The sequence below is a fragment of the Coregonus lavaretus genome (genome assembly GCF_964263955.1).
Source record: "Coregonus lavaretus genome assembly, chromosome: 11".
NCBI classification, from domain to species: domain Eukaryota; kingdom Metazoa; phylum Chordata; class Actinopteri; order Salmoniformes; family Salmonidae; genus Coregonus; species Coregonus lavaretus.
This window is the reverse complement of record NC_139998.1, coordinates 14049647-14070379: the sequence shown is the minus strand read 5'-3', so window position 1 is coordinate 14070379 and position 20733 is coordinate 14049647. Positions and strand designations below refer to the sequence as shown.

Genomic DNA, 20733 nt, shown 5'->3' with positions numbered 1-20733 from the left:
CCAACCTAAGTGTATGTAAACTTCCGACTTCAGCTGTAGATTTGGGACTGTCAAGACAAGAGAACACATAAGAGGCTCTAGACAAGCCCTCAACCTTAGTCAGCAAAACTCTTCCCCGAATGGACAAATCTCTGCCGAACCATGAGTTGAACCTATTTTATTTTTATATAGCTGAGACAACTGGGGAAAGATTAAGGTTCTTCATTCTCTCCTTTTCTTTTGTAATTTTTGTCCCTAAAATGGCAGCCATCGTGGTCAGGAAGAAATGCAAACCAGTCTAACTGGAATGAATGGCACTTGAGGCATAGGTGACGCATTTTGTGCTTTTACTTCTGCAAGAAAATAAAAGTAAGGCATGTGATACAGTGCCTTAAGAAAGTATTCACACCCCTTGACTTTTTCCACATGTTGTGTTACAGCCTGAATTTAAAATTGATTTAATAGAGATTTGTTTGTCAATGGCCTACACACAGTACCCCATAATGTCAAAGTGGACATTTTTCTCTTCCATTTTTTATTTTTTATTAATAAAAATGAAAAGCTGAAATGTCTTAAGTCAAGTATTCAACCCCTTTGTTATGGCAAGCCTAAATAAGTTCAGGAGTACAAATTAGCATTAACAAGTCACATAATACATTGCATGGACTCACTGTGTGCAATAATAGTGTTTAACATGATTTTTGAATGACTACCTCATCTCTGTACCCCACACATAAAATTATCTGTAAGGTCCCTCAGTCGAGCAGTGAATTTCAAACACAGATTCAACTACAAAAACAGGTTGGTTTTCCAATGCCTCGCAAAGAAGGGCATCTATTAATTACACTTTGGATGGTGCATCAATTAAGGACTGGGGAGTTTACCAGGATGCAAAAGAAACGGAGCTATGCACAGGCAAAATCCCTTTAGGAAAACCTGGTTGAGTCTGCTTTCCACCAGACACTGGGAGATGAATTCACCTTTCAGGACAATAACCTAAAACACAAGACCAAATCTACACTTCAGTTGCTAACCAAAAAGACAGTGAATGTTCCTGAGTGGCCGAGTTACAGTTTTGACTTACACTACCATTCAAAAGTTTGGGGTCCACTTAGAAATGTCCTTGTTTCCGAAAGAAAAGCAATTTTTTTGGCCATTAAAATAACATCAAATTGATCAGAAATACAGTGTAGACATTGTTAATGTTGTAAATGGCTATTGTAGCTTGAAATGGCTGATTTTTTATGGAATATCTACATAGGCGTACAGAGGCTCATTATCAGCAACCATCAGTCCTGTGTTCCAATGGCACGTTGTGTTTGCTAACGTAAAGTTTATCATTTTAAAAGGCTAATTGATCATTAGAAAACCCTATTATGTCAGCACAGCTGAAAACTGTTGTGCTGATTAAAAAAGCAATAAAACTGGCCTTCTTGAGACTAGTTGAGTATCTGGAGCATCAGCAATTGTGGGTTCGATTACAGGCTCAAAATGGCCAGGAAGTTTCTTCTGAAACTCGTCAGTATATTCTTGTTCTGAGAAATGAAGGCTATTCCATGTGAGAAATTACAGAGAAACTGAAGATCTCGTACAACGCTGTGTACTACTCCCTTCACAGAACAGCGCAAACTGGCTCTAACCAGAATAGAAAGAGGCTTGGGAGGCCCCGGTGCACAACTGAGCAAGAGGACAAATACATTAGAGTGTCTAGTTTGAGAAACAGGCGCCTCACAGGTCCTCAACTGGCAGCTTCATTAAATAGTACCTGCAAAACACCACTCTCAACGTCAACAGTGAAGAGGCGACTCTGGGATGCTGACCTTCTAGGCAGAGTTGCAAAGAAAAAGCCATATCTCAGACTGCCCATCTTAATCTTTTCTTTTTATTGGCCAGTCTGAGATATGGCTTTTTCTTTGCAACTCTGCCTAGAAGGTCAGCATCCCGAAGTCGCCTCTTCACTATTTTGTTTAATTTGATTATAAACCAAGCATAGCCAACCCTTCCCTTAATCAAGGCTGGTTTAGCAGCATTGCATAGGTGCATATTTTATTCTGGCCATTCGCCAAGTAGCCTATGAATAAAGGGGTTTTAAATGGTCTACTGAGAGTGCTTTGAAATATTTTGGAGGTTTTTGTCCTCATGCTTTTTCATTATTCACAATTCACATACCTGCATTTTGCTTGTTCAAGTAGGCTATCCATCCCCATTTTCAAAAATCGCCCCTCGTCTGTTTTTTGAGAATCTGCCTGAACACATAGGTCACGATACAATTGACAGGAGCCTAGTATTTTGTATAGACGTGCAAATGTTATGCATAAAGCAATGTATGATTTCATGCTTCTGACCCCATCCTATTAATAAATATTGTTGTTTTAAAAAACAGATTGCTTGTTTTCCGTTTCACATCTGCATACTTCATTTTGTTTGTTCAAGTATCCATCCCCATCTCCAAATAGCGCATCTCATCCGGTTACCAAAGACGCGCTCCTCCAAACATATAACAATTATTCTGTCCTATAATGCAGTATCAACGGTAGGCCGAGGCTATATTTTGCTTATTGAGAACATGCCTTACACATAATATAACATTTACAGGAGCCTAGTGTTTTCTATTTTAGAAGAAGTGTGATGCATAAAGACATGTAGAGTTTGTTCTTAACTGACTTGCCTAGTTAAATAAAAAAATGTAGGCTCCTTGAGGCCATTTACAAAAATGTTGACTGCCAACACTCCAAACATAGACTATTGAGCAAACATTTTTTTTTTTTTTACTGTTGCTATTACTCATTACTGTCGTCTACGCTATTTAGTAAACTGTAGTATCAATCCACAATAGACCAGGACGAGAATAGTCCGTGCCCCCAGCTGAATTGGAGTTGATGACAATGCAAAGACAGTCAATAAGAGGCTCTGATTCAGCTGATGGATGGCTTTTAAACGCATTTAGAATGAATCAGGGTGTAGCTTTGACCCGAAAGCTGAAAGCAGACCACTACCTCAAATCTACTGCTGATAATCTGAATAATCCTTACAAAGTTCGGTTTGGAGTGCAAAAAAGATGCACAGCTTCCTAAACAACTGCTGGTAGACTCACAGGTGGTAACTGAGAAAAACTATATTCTGAACTCTTTTCATCAGCATTTTCTTGATGCAGGCAAATTATTTAATAGGGTTAAAGGTCAAAGTGAGCCCCCTGTGAAATGACCTCACACTCCTGAGCACTCCTTCTCCAGGTTCTCCTTCTAACCTTTCTCTGTCTCAGAGGTGCATAGAGCCCTGAAAGCAATTAATGTAAAAAAATAATAATAATTAAAAAAAAAATATGCCCCTGATTATCTAGACCCCCGCCTACTACAATTAGCTGCAGACAAGGTATCATGCAGCCCTTAGGTTTATTACCAATAAAAAGCGTTTGACATCACTGTGATCTCTATAGTGCTGTTGGCTGGTCTTCGTTGACTCTACGTTGGCTTAAACATTGGCATACCATGATCTATAAGGCCATTTTGGGAAAACTACCATTTAAGGTCTCACTCCTACTTACTTTTAACGGTTCCTAAAGTCAGAACAGATCATGTCAAAAAGTGTTTTAGTTACTCAGCTCTGTGGTCTTGGAATTCTCTCCAGACCAGCTTGAAACTCCAGGATCTTGTTTTCTTGGAGTTTAAAAGTTTGGTTGACTCACATGTTACTGAGGAATGTGATCGTCATTAGGACTTCATGCGGTGGTACATATGATAGATTTGTATCTAGAACGCTTGTATGTTTCTGTAATTGTAATGTATGTGTGTCTATGTCTAAATTCTGTTTATGGTGTGTCTATGTCTGTAAACTGTTATGTCTGATATTTGTCTGAAACATTTCCCCCCCCCTGCTGCTGTCTTGGTTGGACCAGGTCTCTCTTGAAAAATGTATTTGATCTCAATGAGACTAACCTGGATAAATAAAGGTTAAATAAAATAAAACAAATAACCTAAAGAACTTGAGACTAAAGCATGCAGTATTAAGCCATGGAATGTGTTGATTGGCCAGTGAGTGGCCAAGCCCTCATCACACTTACAACTTGTTTATTCATGAAAACCCAGCAATTTTGAGCCACAGCCAGCTATTGTGCTCATAATTCCGGCTGTCATGGCAAAAATATTTCTGACAGACCAATGATACTCCCAGACCTACAGCCAGCACCATTAACTAATCTGTTTCCAGTGTAATTCTATCCCAATTGAATTTCATGACCGATTTCAAATCAGTAATGTCTTTAAGATTCTCTGTGAGGTGGCCATCCTTACTCACCTCTCCCTCCATTAGCCATGCCACCGCTCCTCCACAGCCATCCCATAATGCCCATCTGCATCTCATTTGTCCCTGGCCTCAACACTATTGTTGCCATGTCACCCAAGAGCAGGGAATTAGCACTAAATAGCAGAGCGGTGCAGATCAGCCAATATACAGACTTGTGTATTTCATTAATATGCCAGAAAGGGCCTTCCATTAACTGATCAACCTTTGACATGCTGTTTCAGAGGCGGAGACAGGCACATTAAGACATCAGAAAGTCAGATCCAATACACTTTTTGTCTAAAGATCAGATATAGCGGATCAGCAAACATGAACAGTTCGGAACCCATGATGTTTTTGAGGACCTACCTTCTGTCTTATCTCCTCCTCCATCTTAACTGGAGACCCCAGCTCTGCTACCTGTTTCACCCCTTCGCTGGCAAAGCCACCGTACTCCCACAGGACATAGCTCCTGGAGTGGGACGCCCCGATGAGGGCTGACCAATGATTGGCACGTCCTGTATAGGGTGGAGACAAAGAAACAATGTTGCCTGTGTGTATGTCTGTCTGTGTACAGATGCAGGATCTTAATTTGATCACCCTGTTGCAGGAGAACTTTTAAGTTTAAAAAGGCTACTGAAGTTTGCAATTTCCACTTTGAAATTTCAGACTTGATTTTCCCTTACGAATAATGTATCAACCCCTACAACATTTTTGATTAATTAGAATCCACATAATAATTCACATTTTCTGTTACTGCAGGACTATTTTCCTGCTGTAGCAAACTGGCTCAAATTAAGATCCTACATCTGTAGGTGTAGAGGCTGACAGATCGCTCCTGGCTTTAACTGTGTCTGCTGGGCGTGTGAGGCTAACAGCAGAGTGGTGGAGACAGTGTTCATTAGCCATGCATGTGGCTGGAAGGCCACTGTTAGATATACTGTGACAGGCCTGCACTTCCACTGGTGGAGCCCTCATCATTACTGAAAGAGTTGAGGCTGGAATAGACCCTGTCACACCACACACACACCAACCAATTTGTATATAGAATAGTTTTTACTTTGGTCACTCAGGACTCTCCTCAGAAACTCTTGAATGTAATAACATTTTTCCATGATTCATTTTCCTCCGTGAAAGATGATATATAAATCTGGAGGGAAAGGTAAACTATACATTTAATCTCTTTAAACCCATCAGGCCTATAGAGAATCCCTGTGATGTGCTATAATGTACCAAAACTATTTTCTTATTTCCTGCCAAAAGAGCCTCTTCCCGTCTCAAATTATTTATGGCGATTCCTTTTGTAAGCTGTGACTACCTAACACTGACTGCAGGGAATATGTGTGCGGTTCGGATCATCAGCTCCAAAAGAGGACACTGTATCATAACAGCTATCCAATATCATACTGTTTTACTGACTTAGGCTTACTGAAAATGATGTTTAAATCCCAACAACACACAAATAATTTGAGAGAAATCCTCTAAACCAGTGGTTCCAAACTGGTTTGCCGTGAGGAACTCTCGTGTGTGCAGCAAAACCTTTCCTAATCTTTTTTTTTTTTTTTACACTTATAAACGTGACCTGCGGAATGAACATGGAATTTTGACTTGGGAGCACTAGTGCTGGTCTGATAATACATTACATTGCACATGATTACATCTGTATTGTTGTTTCAAGTCCAATACACTCAGGCTGTTATGTTTGTATCATTTTGAGGGGTGCGCATCACGAGCAAACTCATTTGTATAATTTTGCTTTGTCTGTGAAAACGATTAGAACAGGCTAGTCTGATTAGTCATTTCTTTCTTAATATATGGCTCTGGGCTTAGCTATGCCACAGCCTCTGCCATATAACCAAACAGAGCATGGCTTTGCGTCCATGGTTGTACCTTTACAATGCAGAAAGCAGCTCATCTTTAGCCCAAACCGTTCAAAACTAAAGACCTATTTTACCAGAGCTACATGTTCTTCTATCTGGCACAGATTGATAGGAAGCTCTTAAAGGGGTACACACAAATTAACCATCATGAGTAAGGAACTATGAAAACAAACCTATAAGAAATGTCACAGATAATAGATGATTTGCAGTATGGATCAGATGAGATCATTACCACTAAATAAATTAGAAGGGACATTTTAGGTGTGCCGCAGAATTTAATATCCTATCAAGGTGCGCCACGGTTCAGAAAAAGTTGGGAACCACTGCTCTAAACTACGGTGTGCTGTTCTTTCATGCAGTATGTTACTCTAGTCAACAGACAGTAAATATGTCCAGGGTAAAATGTTTAAACCTTTTCGTGTTTCTTCCAAACCACAATGTCTTGCTTCATGACTATAATGGTGCAGCTCCTTTCACTCTCCAGAGCAAATTGACAGTTGAGCAACAGGTGGGAAGTTGTACAGTAATGTGCAGTGTGTGGGGGTGTACATATACGACTGCAGTGGAGGACTTACTGGGGTAGTCTTTAGGGTGAATCTTCTCCGACCAGTTCCCATAGAAGGTGACTCTGTACTTGGCCGTCCCACAGGCACAGCATTCCGGAGGGGGCTTCTCTGTGGTCTCCCCAAACACAGCCTCTGAAACACACACACACACACACGCACACGCACACACACACACGACCCCCCCCCCCCCACACACACACACACACGCATACAAAGTGAAGATAAGAATGGTGATCTTGCTTGACCTAATATAATTTTTTTAATATGACTACATACAGTATCTTCATTATAATCTACTACAGTAACAGATCATATAAAAAGCATGGGGTTGTTCTGTGAGAAGTCATATTCGTATAGGACAGATATGCTGTACCTTTCTCACACAGTCTGACAGTGAGGGAGCCTTCATCCTGGAAGTAAATTATCCTCCTCTGCACAATGCTGGCCCTGCAGAGGAGGAAGAACAGCATTCCTTCTATTCACTGACAGCACAATGCAATACAGCCCTCATGTTAGCTCACATCTCCCAGGGGGCGCGCACACACACACACACACAGTGCAATGCATGAGGAATAGCCTCATAATTACCGGCTGATTACCGATGCACTGTAGCGAAACAGAATGTAAGCTTGCGAGACTTCCGGATGGTTTTACAAGGTTACGTGAGGAGTGCAAGAGGCAGTGACTGTCTGTTTCCTCTGAGGAGAGGTGGTAAAATCACCCCGTCAGAGTGCATGCCAGAGGCACTGCCAGACCTGCTTCCCATCAACCTCAGCAGAATACCAATGTGCAGAGAGCCAGGAGTCCAGACTGAGGCTGATCCACAGGACAGTCCATCAACACTCTGACAGATACTGTATGACTACTCTGTCTCACACACTCTAAAGCTCGTCTCCCAGGAGAGACTATTCTCGGCAGACAGAAACTTTTTTGGGGTTAAAAGATAAAATATCAAATTGTGATAGTCTCATCAAACCACAGGATCTGAGGCCATGGCACGTACATGTCTGTTTCTCCTAACAGACAAAATCAACCCCAAACTTTTCTCCACAACTGAATCTTTTGATATACAGTACCAGTCAAAAGTTTGGACACACCTACATTGTAGAATAATAGTGAAGACTTCAAAACTATGAAATAACACATACGGAATCATGTAGTAACCAAAACAGTGTTAAACAAATCAAAATATATTTTATATTTGAGATTCTTCAAAGTAGCCACCCTTTGCCTTGATGACAGCTTTGTACACACTTGGCATTCTCTCAACCAGCTTCATGAGGTAGGCACATGGAATGCATTTCAATTAACAGGTGTGCCTTCTTAAAAGTTAATTTGTGGAATTTCTTTCCTTCTTAATGCATTTGACCCAATCAGTTGTGTTGTGACAGGTAGGGTTGGTATACAGAAGATAGCCCTATTTGGTAACAGACCAAGTCCATATTATGGCAAGAACAGCTAAAATAAGCAAAGAGAAACGACAGTCCATCAATACTTTAAGACATGAAGATCAGTCAATCTGAAAAACTTCAAGAAAGAAAGTTTCTTCAAGTGCAGTCGCAAAAACCATGAAGCGCTATGATGAAAATGGATCTCATGTGGACTGCCACAGGAAAGGAAAACCCAGAGTTACCTTTGCTGCAGAGGATAAGTTAATTCGAGTTACCAGCCTCAGAAATTGCCGCCCAAATAAATGCTTCACAGAGTTCAAGTAACAGACACATCTCAATATCAACTGTTCAGAGGAGACTGTGTGAATCAGGCCTTCATGGTCGAATTGCTGCAAATAAACCATTACTAAAGGAGACCAATAAGAAGCAGAGACTTGTTTGGGCAAAGAAACACGAGCAAAGGACATTAGACCGGTGGAAATCTGTCCTTTGGTCTGATGAGTCCTTTGGTTCCAACCGCTGTGTCTTTGTGAGACGCAGAGCAGGTGAACGGATGATCTCCGCATGTGTGTTTCCCACCATGAAGCATGGAGGAGGAGGTGTGATGGTGTGGGGGTGCCTTGCTGGTGACACTGTCAGTGATTTATTTAGAATGTAAGGCACACTTAACCAGCATGGCTACCACAGCATTCTGCAGCGATACGCCATCCCATTTGGTTTGCGCTTAGTGGGACTATCATTTGTATTTCAACAGGACAATGACCCAACACACCTCCAGGCTGTGTAAGGGCTATTTGACCAATAAGGAGAGTGATGGAGTGCTGCATCAGATGACCTGGCCTCCACAATCTCCAACCTGACCCAATTGATGGTTTGGGATGAGTTGGACCGCAGAGTGAAGGAAAAGCAGCCAACAAGTGCTCAGCATACGTGGGAACTCCTTCAAGACTGTTGGAAAAGCATTCCAGGTGAAGCTGGTTGAGAGAATGCCAAGAGTGTGCAAAGCTGTCATCAAGGCAAAGGTTGGCTACTTTGAAGAATCTCAAATCTATTATGATTTCTTTAACACTTTTTCGGTTACTACATGATTCCATATGTGTTATTTCATAGTTTTGATGTCTTCACTATTATTCTACAAAGTAGAAAATAGTAAAAATCTAGAAAAACCCTTGAATGAGTAGGTGTGTCCAAACTTTTGACTGGTACTGTATATCCTCAGCCATACAGCTGTTCTAAAGCCCACAGTTACAATGTATGGAGTTCTGTGGGGACTTTGCATGTGACAATGCAACTTGATAATAAAACAATTTTAACTATCATTTCACTTTAAAATATGATACAGTAACTGATGCACAGCTGCATCAAGTTATCAAGGTTCAGACAAGGACAAACACTGTAGAAAGAATGACTTTAACATTTGCTGGCATCAGTGGGATCCAGTTGCAGTTGGGTTAATACAGTGAGGGAAAAAAGTATTTGATCCCCTGCTGATTTTGTACGTTTGCCCACTGACAAAGAAATGATCAGTCTATAATTTTAATGGTAGGTTTATTTGAACAGTGAGAGACAGAAAACAACAACAAAATCCAGAAAAACACGTCAAAAATTTTAGAAATTGATTTGCATTTTAATGAGGGAAATAAGTATTTGACCCCTCTGCAAAACATGACTTAGTACTTGGTGGCAAAACCCTTGTTGGCAATCACAGAGGTCAGACATTTCTTGTAGTTGGCCACCAGGTTTGCACACATCTCAGGAGGGATTTTGTTCCACTCCTCTTTGCAGATCTTTTCCTAGTCATTAAGGTTTCGAGGCTGGCGTTTGGCAACTCCAACCTTCAGCTCCCTCAACAGATTTTCTATGGGATTAAGGTCTGGAGACTGGCTAGGCCACTCCAGGACCTTAATGTGCTTCTTCTTGAGCCACTCCTTTGTTGCCTTGGCCGTGTGTTTTGGGTCATTGTCATGCAGGAATACCCATCCACGACCCATTTTCAATGCCCTGGCTGAGGGAAGGAGGTTCTCACCCAAGATTTGACGGTACATGGCCCCGTCCATCGTCCCTTTGATGCGGTGAAGTTGTCCTGTCCCCTTAGCAGAAAAACACCCCCAAAAGCATAATGTTTCCACCTCCATGTTTGACGGTGGGGATGGTGTTCTTGGGGACATAGGCAGCATTCCTCCTCTTCCAAACACGGCGAGTTGAGTTGATGGCAAAGAGCTCCATTTTGGTCTCATCTGACCACAACACTTTCACCCAGTTCTCCTCTGAATTATTCAGATGTTCATTGGCAAACTTCAGACGGGCATGTATATGTGCTTTCTTGAGCAGGGAGACCTTGCGGGCGCTGCAGGATTTCAGTCCTTCACGGCGTAGTGTGTTACCAATTGTTTTCTTGGTGACTATGGTCCCAGCTGCCTTGAGATCATTGACAAGATCCTCCCGTGTAGTTCTGGGCTGATTCCTCACCGTTCTCATGATCATTGCAACTCCACGAGGTGAGATCTTGCATGGAGCCCCAGGCCGAGGGAGATTGACAGTTCTTTTGTGTTTCTTCCATTTGCGAATAATCGCACCAACTGTTGTCACCTTCTCACCAAGCTGCTTGGCGATGGTCTTGTAGCCCATTCCAGCCTTGTCCCTGACATCCTTGGAGAGCTCTTTGGTCTTGGCCATGGTGGAGAGTTTGGAATCTGATTGATTGATTGCTTCTGTGGACAGGTGTCTTTTATACAGGTAACAAACTGAGATTAGGAGCACTCCCTTTAAGAGTGTGCTCCTAATCTCAGCTCATTACCTGTATAAAAGACACCTGGGAGCCAGAAATCTTTCTGATTGAGAGGGGGTCAAATACTTATTTCCCTCATTAAAATGCAAATCAATTTATAACATTTTTGACATGTGTTTTTCTGGATTTTTGTTGTTGTTATTCTGTCTCTCACTGTTCAAATAAACCTACCATTAAAATTATAGACTGATCATTTCTTTGTCAGTGGGCAAACGTACAACTCAGCAGGGGATCAAATACTTTTTTCCCTCACTGTATATCCCTGACAAACCAATGACTTCCATGGCTTGCTCCATGGTTATGTTCTTCACGCCAACGGTTTGGGCTGGGCTTCTGTCCACACCATTAGTTCCTGCGGGAGTGTTTAAGATCCTTTAGCCTTTAGTTGTGGTCCCACACACAGGCCTGTGGGCCCTGTTTCCGCATGTCTCCAGTGCTGCTGCCCGCCTGCAATCTCTGTGTCACTGGGGAGAGGGTGGCTATAGAGAGCAGAAGCTCCATTTAGAACTTAATCTCTTTTTCTTCTTCATCTGACTCTCAAACACTGTTATTTTTTCATGAGTCTGTCCTTCTTGTTCGTCAACTCTAAGATACTATTCAGGTCAAACCTCCAAGGGATTTATATGCAGTGCCCTATGACATAACAGCCGTTGACATTTCAGTATACAAGGTAAACTAGCACTAATGACAGGACTCAGTAGTGTAGAAGAAGGAGCATCCTTTTGGGATCCTTTTGGGATCTCAGCTGTTAAATGTGATATCCTTTATGAGATTCAGTGGGAGAAGGATTGGACCTCTCCCAGCAGTAATTTGGGTTCTATTTGATGTTCGGTGGACAGAGTTGGCAGCTGTGTTTCATGGCCTTTGTCTGGCAGGCAGCCCAACGCTCCGGTACGAGGTAGAGAGCTGTATCTCTAATTTGACAGGCAAAGACAAAGTGACAGCAATACGGCGGGATTTGCATAGCAGATGTTTCTCAGTGCAACATTTATTGGAATAATACCAGGACTGCAATAAGCCATCTGTCGTATGGGATAGGAAGATAAATTAAAACTAACTATTGTGGATATTTCTTCAAAGAGCTAGGCAGAGAGGAGTGAGTTACATCTACCACTAAGTCAGTGAAGCGCAGCACTATTTTCAGGGTAAATACAGGGCAGGGGATGGAGAGACAGAATGTGTTAGGGAAAAGGATCTCTTAAATATCTATACAGCACAGCTTAATTGTTCAGTATTCATGCGCCAATTCGATCTCACCTCAATTTCACATTTCTTAACATAAGAAAGAGCTTTCAGGTGACCAAGCAATATGCCATGGTAAGAGTTATTTAACACCCAATTTCAACCATTTTTGAGAATTATTAGGGCCAGGCTGCCTATTCTCCCTTTATGCTAATCATGCAAGTTTGTGTGACTGTGGGTAGCGCAGCTATTCCAGGAATCCACTGAGGCGACGCCTAGCCTCCTGGCTACACAACTCATGAGGCTAATGCAATAAAAGGCAGGTCTGTATCAGTAGGTATCCCCCACAAATGACACGTTAACAAAGGCATAAGCATGTGAAGATATAATCGAAACAGTGCTGAACTTGTGATGGTTGCAAAATGTGTTGTTTACTCAAGAAGTCTTCAACTAATGTTGAATTCTTCAGCTAAAGGGCATTCGGACTGCTAGCTCACTAGCTGTTGTGACAGGAGACCTTTCGTTTTTAGCCTGTATAACATGTCTACAGTTAAAGAGGCTTATTGATAACCTGTTAGATACGTTACGAACTCGTAATGAATTTCATGTCCAAATGTAGTTACATATGTCAGTGCTATTTTCAGTGCTGCCAACTTTCGAAGGAATCTTGGAGTGAGATGTTCTATTGTGAATATCATTCCCCCCTGACACAACCCCTAGACGGGGGGTTTGGCGGTTCTCCCCCAGGAAAATTATATCGTTTTAAAAGCTCATTTCCTGCAATTCTACGTATTTTGACATGGCTTATGCCTATGACCATTAAAAAAAAAATATATATATATATATACACTACAGGTCAAAAGTTTTAGGACACCTACTCATTCAAGGATTTGTCTTTATTTTTACTATTTTCTATATTGTAGAATAATAGTGAAGACATCAAAACTATGAAATAACACATATGGAATCATGTACTAACCGAAAAAGTGTTAAACAAATCAAAATATATTTTACATTTGAGATTCTTCAAATAGCCACCCTTTGCCTTGAAGACAGCTTTGCACACTCTTGGCATTCTCTCAACCAGCTTCACCTGGAATGCTTTTCCAACAGTCTTGAAGGAGTTCCCACATATGCTGAGCACTTGTTGACTGCTTTTCCTTCACTCTGCGGTCCGACTCATCACAAACCATCTCAATTTGGTTGATGTTTGGGGAATTATGGAGACCAGGTCATCTGATGCAGCACTCCATCACTCTGCTTTTTGGTCAAATTGAAAAAAAGAAGAAAAACAACTACCCCAGAAAGGGCCCAAATGGGCAGTATGAGTATCACCACTTACTCTCCTCTTGAATTGACCTCCATAAACTAGGTACACCTTGAGAAAAGTACTGGAGGGCATGAGTATATCCTGGTGTAAAATAGGTACCTTCTAGCAGTCGTAAGGACAAAGATTCAGCAGGACGCAGGCAGCTGGAGGTGCAAATGGATGTTGAATTTATATGAGATGAAAAAGGTCTAGTGTTACCTTTTATGAAAACTTTTACAGCTAACCATACCATAATTGAGTCCTCCACTGAATGATAATTGAAATGAATGACTAATAATAAAAATGATTTTTAATTGGATCTAAACAGAGATGAAGTCAGAGTTATGTAGTAAAGTATTATTACATCTCCATCTCAGTCCACACTTTTTCAATGGGAACATTTGAAATTGACAAAGAATGGGATTATGATCAGATAGAATGGCCGGTAATGTTTTAATAAATTCCATGTTACCTGTAATATCAGTAGATGTTAAAACATAGTCAATTCTCGAGAAAGTCTTAAATCTAGCAGAAAAGCATGTATAGTCCTTAGTTGTGGGATTATGAAGATTTAATGTTTTAAGATTAAGATCTTTAAGAGATTAAGTGCATTGGAAGAATTCACTTGTGATGAGCTATGAGGTCCAGATCGATCTATCTATCTTAGAATCAATAATGGCATTCATGTCAGTTCTAATAATAAGCGTATAATCCGATAAATTGAGTAAACTTCTGGTTCCAGAAGGGAGAAAATCTTTGTCATATGAGTTAGGAGCATACATAGATACAAATGCTATTTTCCTTACATACAGAGTGGAACATACTGTATGTAACTATATAAATCTGCCCTGTTTATCATTTCCAATTTTTTCAATTGTAAGGGGTAAATTGCGTTTGTAGAATAAGCACCCTTTTAGATTTAGATGTGAAGCAGGAAGCAGCTGCCAGTTTGTAGTATTTGTTTTGAAGTCTACAGACATCACCCTCTAAAAGATGTCTCTTGCAATAGAGCAATGTCAACTTTATTCCTATGTAATACGTTGAGACATTTAATTTGAACAATTGAAATAAAGAATCCCTCCACTCCCTGACAGGTTAGGACACAACAGTTCTCCCTCTCCCCTCAATGTTAGACCTGTGACTGAACGCAGCGGTGTCTATCACTAAAACCCTCTCCATTTCCCTGAATGTCTGACTCCATTTCCTAAATATTTGCATTAACTGACACAAAGGAGATATGAGAATGGCAAGAAATGCTCAGTTGACTGAATGATTAAGGCTAAATGTAGCATAAACATGGAGAACTAACGTGTAAAATAATTCAGTGGTGATGGTGATAGCTGACTTCACCAGCTACGCAGTTGTTGTCATTGCAACATGAAACAAGCTAGCTAGCTAGCTGCCGGCTAGGTTAGCTAAGCTAGCTAGCAAGCTACCACCAGACAAAGTTAACACAGAACGTTGTAAACGTAACTTAGTTGTAAAATACAAAAATGTGTTTGTAGAAGCTAGATAAACTTGCAACAACATGTAGGTTATCCTGGACACTACTGAATAGATAATGATTTAGCTAGCTAACAGATGTGATGATGACTTACTTAGCTGCTAACGTTAGCTGTAACGTTACTGTCCCAATCACCAAGCCAACTTGAAAGCTAGTTCACTAGCTAGCTAGCTAGCTTGCTGGTGCTCTGTTGTCAAAGTTCATAATAATGACAAGCAATTAGATCAAATGTTCCTCAAAGTTGTGGATAAATTCTCTTGACCAGTTCATTTAATCCATAGGTTACCCGGTGCTTGCATGGCCCCGTTGTTGAGTCTTCCTTCTCACAACAGGACCAGCGGCGTGGTGCTCACTGCGGTGCTCGTGGTTGTCCTCTCCCAGTGATGCCACGTACTCCTCAGAGTTTTGTGCTGTGGTGAATGACAGGCGCTCTCCCGTGTGTGGCCCGGTGCGTAGCTGGATAGACTAGGAATGATTGGATGCCCCTCAGTCAGAGTTTGTTCTGGACATCGTTGAAGGCTTTGTGGCATTGAGAGGTGTGGGTGCTGTAGTCAGGGAAAAACCGCAATGCCTTGCCGGCATGGTCAATGAGCTCTGCTGCTCTGACTCCTTATAGAATGGCTTGGTAGTCGTTGTACCAGAGGACCTTGAAGATCAGCATCTTTGGTCTGTCTGAAGCATTACCAGTCCCAGTTCCCGAGTAGATGCAGTGGGCTCTTTCTATCTCAACCTTGTGAGATATGGATGGGATCCATTTAGGGATCATTCCCTGTAGGAATTCGATGGGATCGTCAGTCTCGTTTCCATCTTTGAAATAAATTAATCCTACATTTGTGCGACGTGAACGGTCCTCCATTTCAGCCATCTTGAGCTGCATCTTCTCCAGTTGTGAAGAACAGTCGTTGATTTTCCATTTGCTTTCACCTATTTCCACCTTGCAGATTTTCCACTTTAGTAGGCAGTTTGTCAACCACTTTCATCCATCTCTCAATGTCAATTGTAAGTGCTTCAACAGCCGCTAAAGTCTCTGTCTTTGTTGAGTGGTTCCACCGCCTCAGCTAACAACCGTTGTAGCATAGCTTCAAAAGAGTTCTGTTGCTTGGCTAACACCTAAGAAATGGAGCCAAATGTTGGGGGCTGTCTTCTGACGCTTACCTATAGGCAAAGAACTCAGAGAAGCGCCATGTTTCTTGCCTCCTTGGGTATTTGGCATTGCTAGTCAGTCTTTGGTTATTTTTTAAAGAGTTAATTATCAAAATAATGTAATAAAATAATGAAAAAGAGATATCGGGTTTGCGGAGCTCTGGTGACTAGCGATCATATTGCCCGTTGGTCACGTGACCCCTCTTAAAATATCTTTAATTACTATATTCCACGCTTTGGATATCCAGCAAAACTTCACCATGACCAGGGCCGCAAGTTTGAAAATGACCTGTTCAGAGGCCTAGCTATCAGATTACCTCAAAGAACAGCCAACACATTATTCATTCTAATCAGACAGGTTTTTTACATGGGCGATACATTGGAGATAATATAAGGCAAGTACTGGAAACAATAGAACACTATGAAAAATCTGGGAAACCAGGCCTACTATTCATAGCAGACTTCGAAAAGGCATTTGATAAAGTACGACTGGGGTTTATATATAAATGCCTGGAGCATTTCAATTTTGGACAATCTCTTATGAATTGGGTTAAAATCATGTATAGTAAGAAAGTTTTAAACTGTCAAGAGGAGTGAAACAAGGTTGTCCACTATCGGCATATCTATTTATTATTGCCATCGAGATGTTAGCTATTAAAATCAGATCCAACAATAATATCAAGGGATTAGAAATCCAGGGCTTAAAAACAAAGGTGTCATTGTACGCTGATGATTCATGTTTTCTTTTAAATCCACAACTTGAATCCCTCCACAGCCTCATAGAGGATCTAGATACATTTTCTAACCACTCTGGATTACAAACGAAATTATGATAAATGTACTATATTACGTATTGGATCACTAAAAAATACAATTTGTACATTACCTTGTAGTTTACCAATAAAATGGTCTGATGGTGATGTGGATATACTCAGAATACATATCCCAAATGAAATAAATGATCTCACTCCAATACATTTTAATAGAAATTTAGCAAAAATAGATAAGATCTTGCTACCATGGAAAGGTAAATACCTGTCAATTTGTGGAAAAATCACCCTGATTAACTCTTTAGTATTATCCCAGTTTACCTATTTGCTTATGGTCTTGCCTACGCCTAGCGAACACTTTTTTAAATTATATGATAAAAAAATATTCAATTTTATTTGGAACGGCAAGCCAGACAAAATTAAACGGGCCTATTTATATAATGAATATGAATTCGGAGGACAGAAATTATTAAATATTAAAGCATTAGACCTATCACTAAAAGCTTCAGTCATACAAAAAGTATACTTAAATCCGAACTGGTTCTCTAGCAAACTAGTAAGATTGTCTCACCCAATGTTCAAGAAGGGACTTTTTCCCTTTATTCAGATTACAACCCCTCACTTTCAGGTATTTGAAAAGGAAATAATCTCCCAAATATCACTATTTCTAAAACAAGCCATAAAGTTGGTTGCAATTTCAATTTAATCCTCCAGAAATGACAGAACAAATATTGCAACAAATATTGTGGTTAAACTCAAATATACTAATTGATAAAAAAACGTTCTTTGAGAAAATTTAAAAAAAGGTATAATCTTCGTAAATGATATTATCGGTAGGAATGGTGGAGTTATTCGCACATGCAGCTAACAAAAACATATGGAAATGTCTGCTCTACCCAAAATTACAACCAAATAATTGCAGCATTACCGCAAAAATGGAAGAGGAAAGTGGAAGAAGGAAAAAGTAAGGAACTTGTCTGTCAGCCTTGCATTAAAGAACATAATTGGTTAAAGAAAATTGTGATAAATAAAAAAGTTTACCAGTTTCATTTAAGGACCAAAAGATTGACAGCTATCCCATATTGATTGCAAAATAGTTGGGAAGAGATTTTTGACGTACCGATTCCATGGCATAGTGTTTATGAACTGATACGCAAAACAACACCGGATTCAAAACTCTAGAATGTTTCAATTTAAATTATTATATAAAATTCTTGCTACCAATAGAATGTAATTTGTATGGGGGATACAATCTTCCCAGCTCTGCAGATTTGGCTGTGAAGAGACAGAATCATTAGATAATTTGTTTTGGTACTGTCCATTTGTAGCTTGTTTCTGGACACAGGTCCAGGAATAGCTGAAGGATTGCAATATTTGCATGGAGCTGACCCTGCAGATAGCACTACTGGGTGATCTGAAAAGTCATAGTCAATCGATCAATAATATAATAATACTTTTAGCAACAAAAAAATATTTTCAATTCACAAACTGTAGAAACAATGAGAATAGAAAGGTTCAGAACTTTTGTAAAACATCACAGTACAGTTGAAAAAGATATGGCAAATAGAAATCCAATATGGATGGTGTTAAGAGATAGATGGGAGGTGTTGAATGGAGCTGAAGGATGGGACTAATAGCAACAACTAATAACAACAAGATAACTAGTGTAAGACATGCTGTGTCCATAATAAGTATATAGGTTATATATTGTGAGTGTTTGTGAAAGAGCACAGTTAGAAAGATATGGCATATAGAAGAATACCAGATGGACATCATGAAAATGATCGGAGGAAGTTCAGGATTAAAAACAATCAAAATATAATTATTGACTGTGTCCATAAAATGTATATAGTATGTATAAGCATGAAGTAGAGGTCTAAGCATTGTTGTTCATGTTTACTCCAATTAGGGAAGGGATGGTGGGGTTGGAAAGTAATAAAAGGAAAATATATATATTTTAAAAAGATATGTATGTATGTATATATATATGCATGTATATGTATGTGTATATATATATATATATATATATGCGAGAAGAAAAGAAAAAACATATGGGGGATTGGAAGTGATGCAGACAATTACATTGATGGAAGTTACAATCAATCTGCAATATTAAAGCTGATCTACCCCCTAAAAAAATGTATATATAAAAAAAGAAAAAAAAAGAACAGCCAACACTCATTTGCACAGGGAAATTCTAAAAAAAAGTCAGAAGCGTAGCTCTTCAACCTGGGGACCATGTGCTTGTTAGAAACCAATGGGAAAGAGGAGGGCCAGGAAAACTGAGAGCCTACAGGGAGAAGGATACCTACAGGGTTGTGGAACAGGTGGGTGAAAACCCTGTCTACCAAGTTCGACCTGAAAAGGCCACTGGGATGCAGAGATTCCTTCACCGCAATCTATTCCTACTTGTCAATGACTTGCCTCGAGACAGAGGCCGCCCGATCAGGAAACACATCAAGTTGTAAACTTCCACGAGAGAGGCGGACAAGCCCCTCAACGGGGATAACCTTAGAATAGAGTTGAAGTCGGAAGTTTACATACACCTTAGCCAAATACATTTAAACTCAGTTTTTCACAATTCATGACATTTAATCCTAGTAAGAATTCCCTGTCTTAGGTCAGTTAGGATCACCACTTTATTTTAAGAGTGTGAAATGTCAGAATTATAGTAGAGAGAATGGTTTATTTCAGCTTTTCTTTCTTTCATCACATTCCCAGTGGGTCAGAAGTTTACATACACTCAATTAGTATTTGGTAGCATTGGGGGTCAAACGTTTCAGGTAGCCTTCCACAAGCTTCGCACATGGGTGAATTTTGGCCCATTCCTCCTGACAGAGCTGGTGTAACTGAGTCAGGTTTGTAGGCCTCCTTGCTCGCACACGCTTTTTCAGTTCTGCCCACAAAATGTTCTATAGGATTGAGGTCAGGGCTTTGTGATAGCCACTCCAATACCTTGACTTTGTTGCCATTTTGCCCCAACTATGGAAGTATGCTTGGGGTCATTGTCCATTTGGAAGACCCATTTGCAACCAAGCTTTAACTTCCTGACTAATGTCTTGAGATGTTGCTTCAATATATACACATAATTTTCCTTCCTCATAATGCCATCTATTTTGTGAAGTGCACCAGTCCCTCCTGCAGCAAAGCACCCCCACAGCATGATGCTGCCACCCCCACGCTTCACGGTTGGGATGGTGTTCTTCTGCTTGCAAGCAACCCCCCTTTTCCTCCAAACATAACAATAGTCATTATGGCCAAACAGTTCTATTTTTGTTTCATCAGACCAGAGGACATTTCTCCAAAAAGTACGATCTTTGTCCCCATGTGTAGTTGCAAACCGTAGTCTGGCTTTTTATGGCGGTTTTGGAGCAGTGGCTTCTTCCTTGCTGAGCGGCCTTTCGGGTTATGTCGATATAGGACTCGTTTTACTGTGGATATAGATACTTTTGTACCTGTTTCCTTCAGCATCTTCACAAGGTCCTTTGCTGTTGTTCTGGGATTGATTTGCACTTTTCGCACCAAAGTCCGTTCATCTCTAGGAGACAGACCGTGTCTCCTTCCTGAGCGGTATGACGGCTGCATGGTCCCATGGTGTTTATACTGGTGTGGTTGAAAAACGAGTTTTAATGAGTCCAACCTAAGTGTATGTAAACTTCCGACTTCAACTGTAAATCTTGAGATATAACTGAGGTGTCCCACACTGGTCGTAAAATAAGTCCAGTGGACTTTACACCGCCCCAAATTTATTTTAAACATTTATCATTCCTTGCCATGCGTAGTCTCAACTACAATGCAAATAGTAAAATGCTCTAATCATGTGTTCCAGTAGGTAGTGTAGCTGGTCCCCTTGGGAACCAGCACAATGCCTGCAACAGTCAGCCAGCCACAGTCAGTAAGAAGGTTAGAGACCTAACAAGTCAAATTGACCTTGGTAACAGCA

At 40.4% G+C, this 20733-nt stretch overlaps 1 protein-coding gene across 2 annotated transcripts in view; it reads right to left on the bottom strand.

The window, feature by feature from the left end:
- Positions 1-20733, bottom strand: part of LOC311137272 (spondin-1-like) — a 134716-nt gene that overhangs the window by 77867 nt on the left and 36116 nt on the right. For both annotated transcript variants that reach the window (XM_084171672.1, XM_084171671.1), the window contains 3 exons: positions 7077-7150; positions 6713-6835; positions 4627-4775 (listed from right to left, as the gene is read on the bottom strand). In XM_084171672.1, the coding sequence (XP_084027798.1) occupies positions 4627-4775; positions 6713-6835; positions 7077-7150 (346 nt within the window). The remainder of the gene's footprint in view (positions 1-4626; positions 4776-6712; positions 6836-7076; positions 7151-20733) is intronic.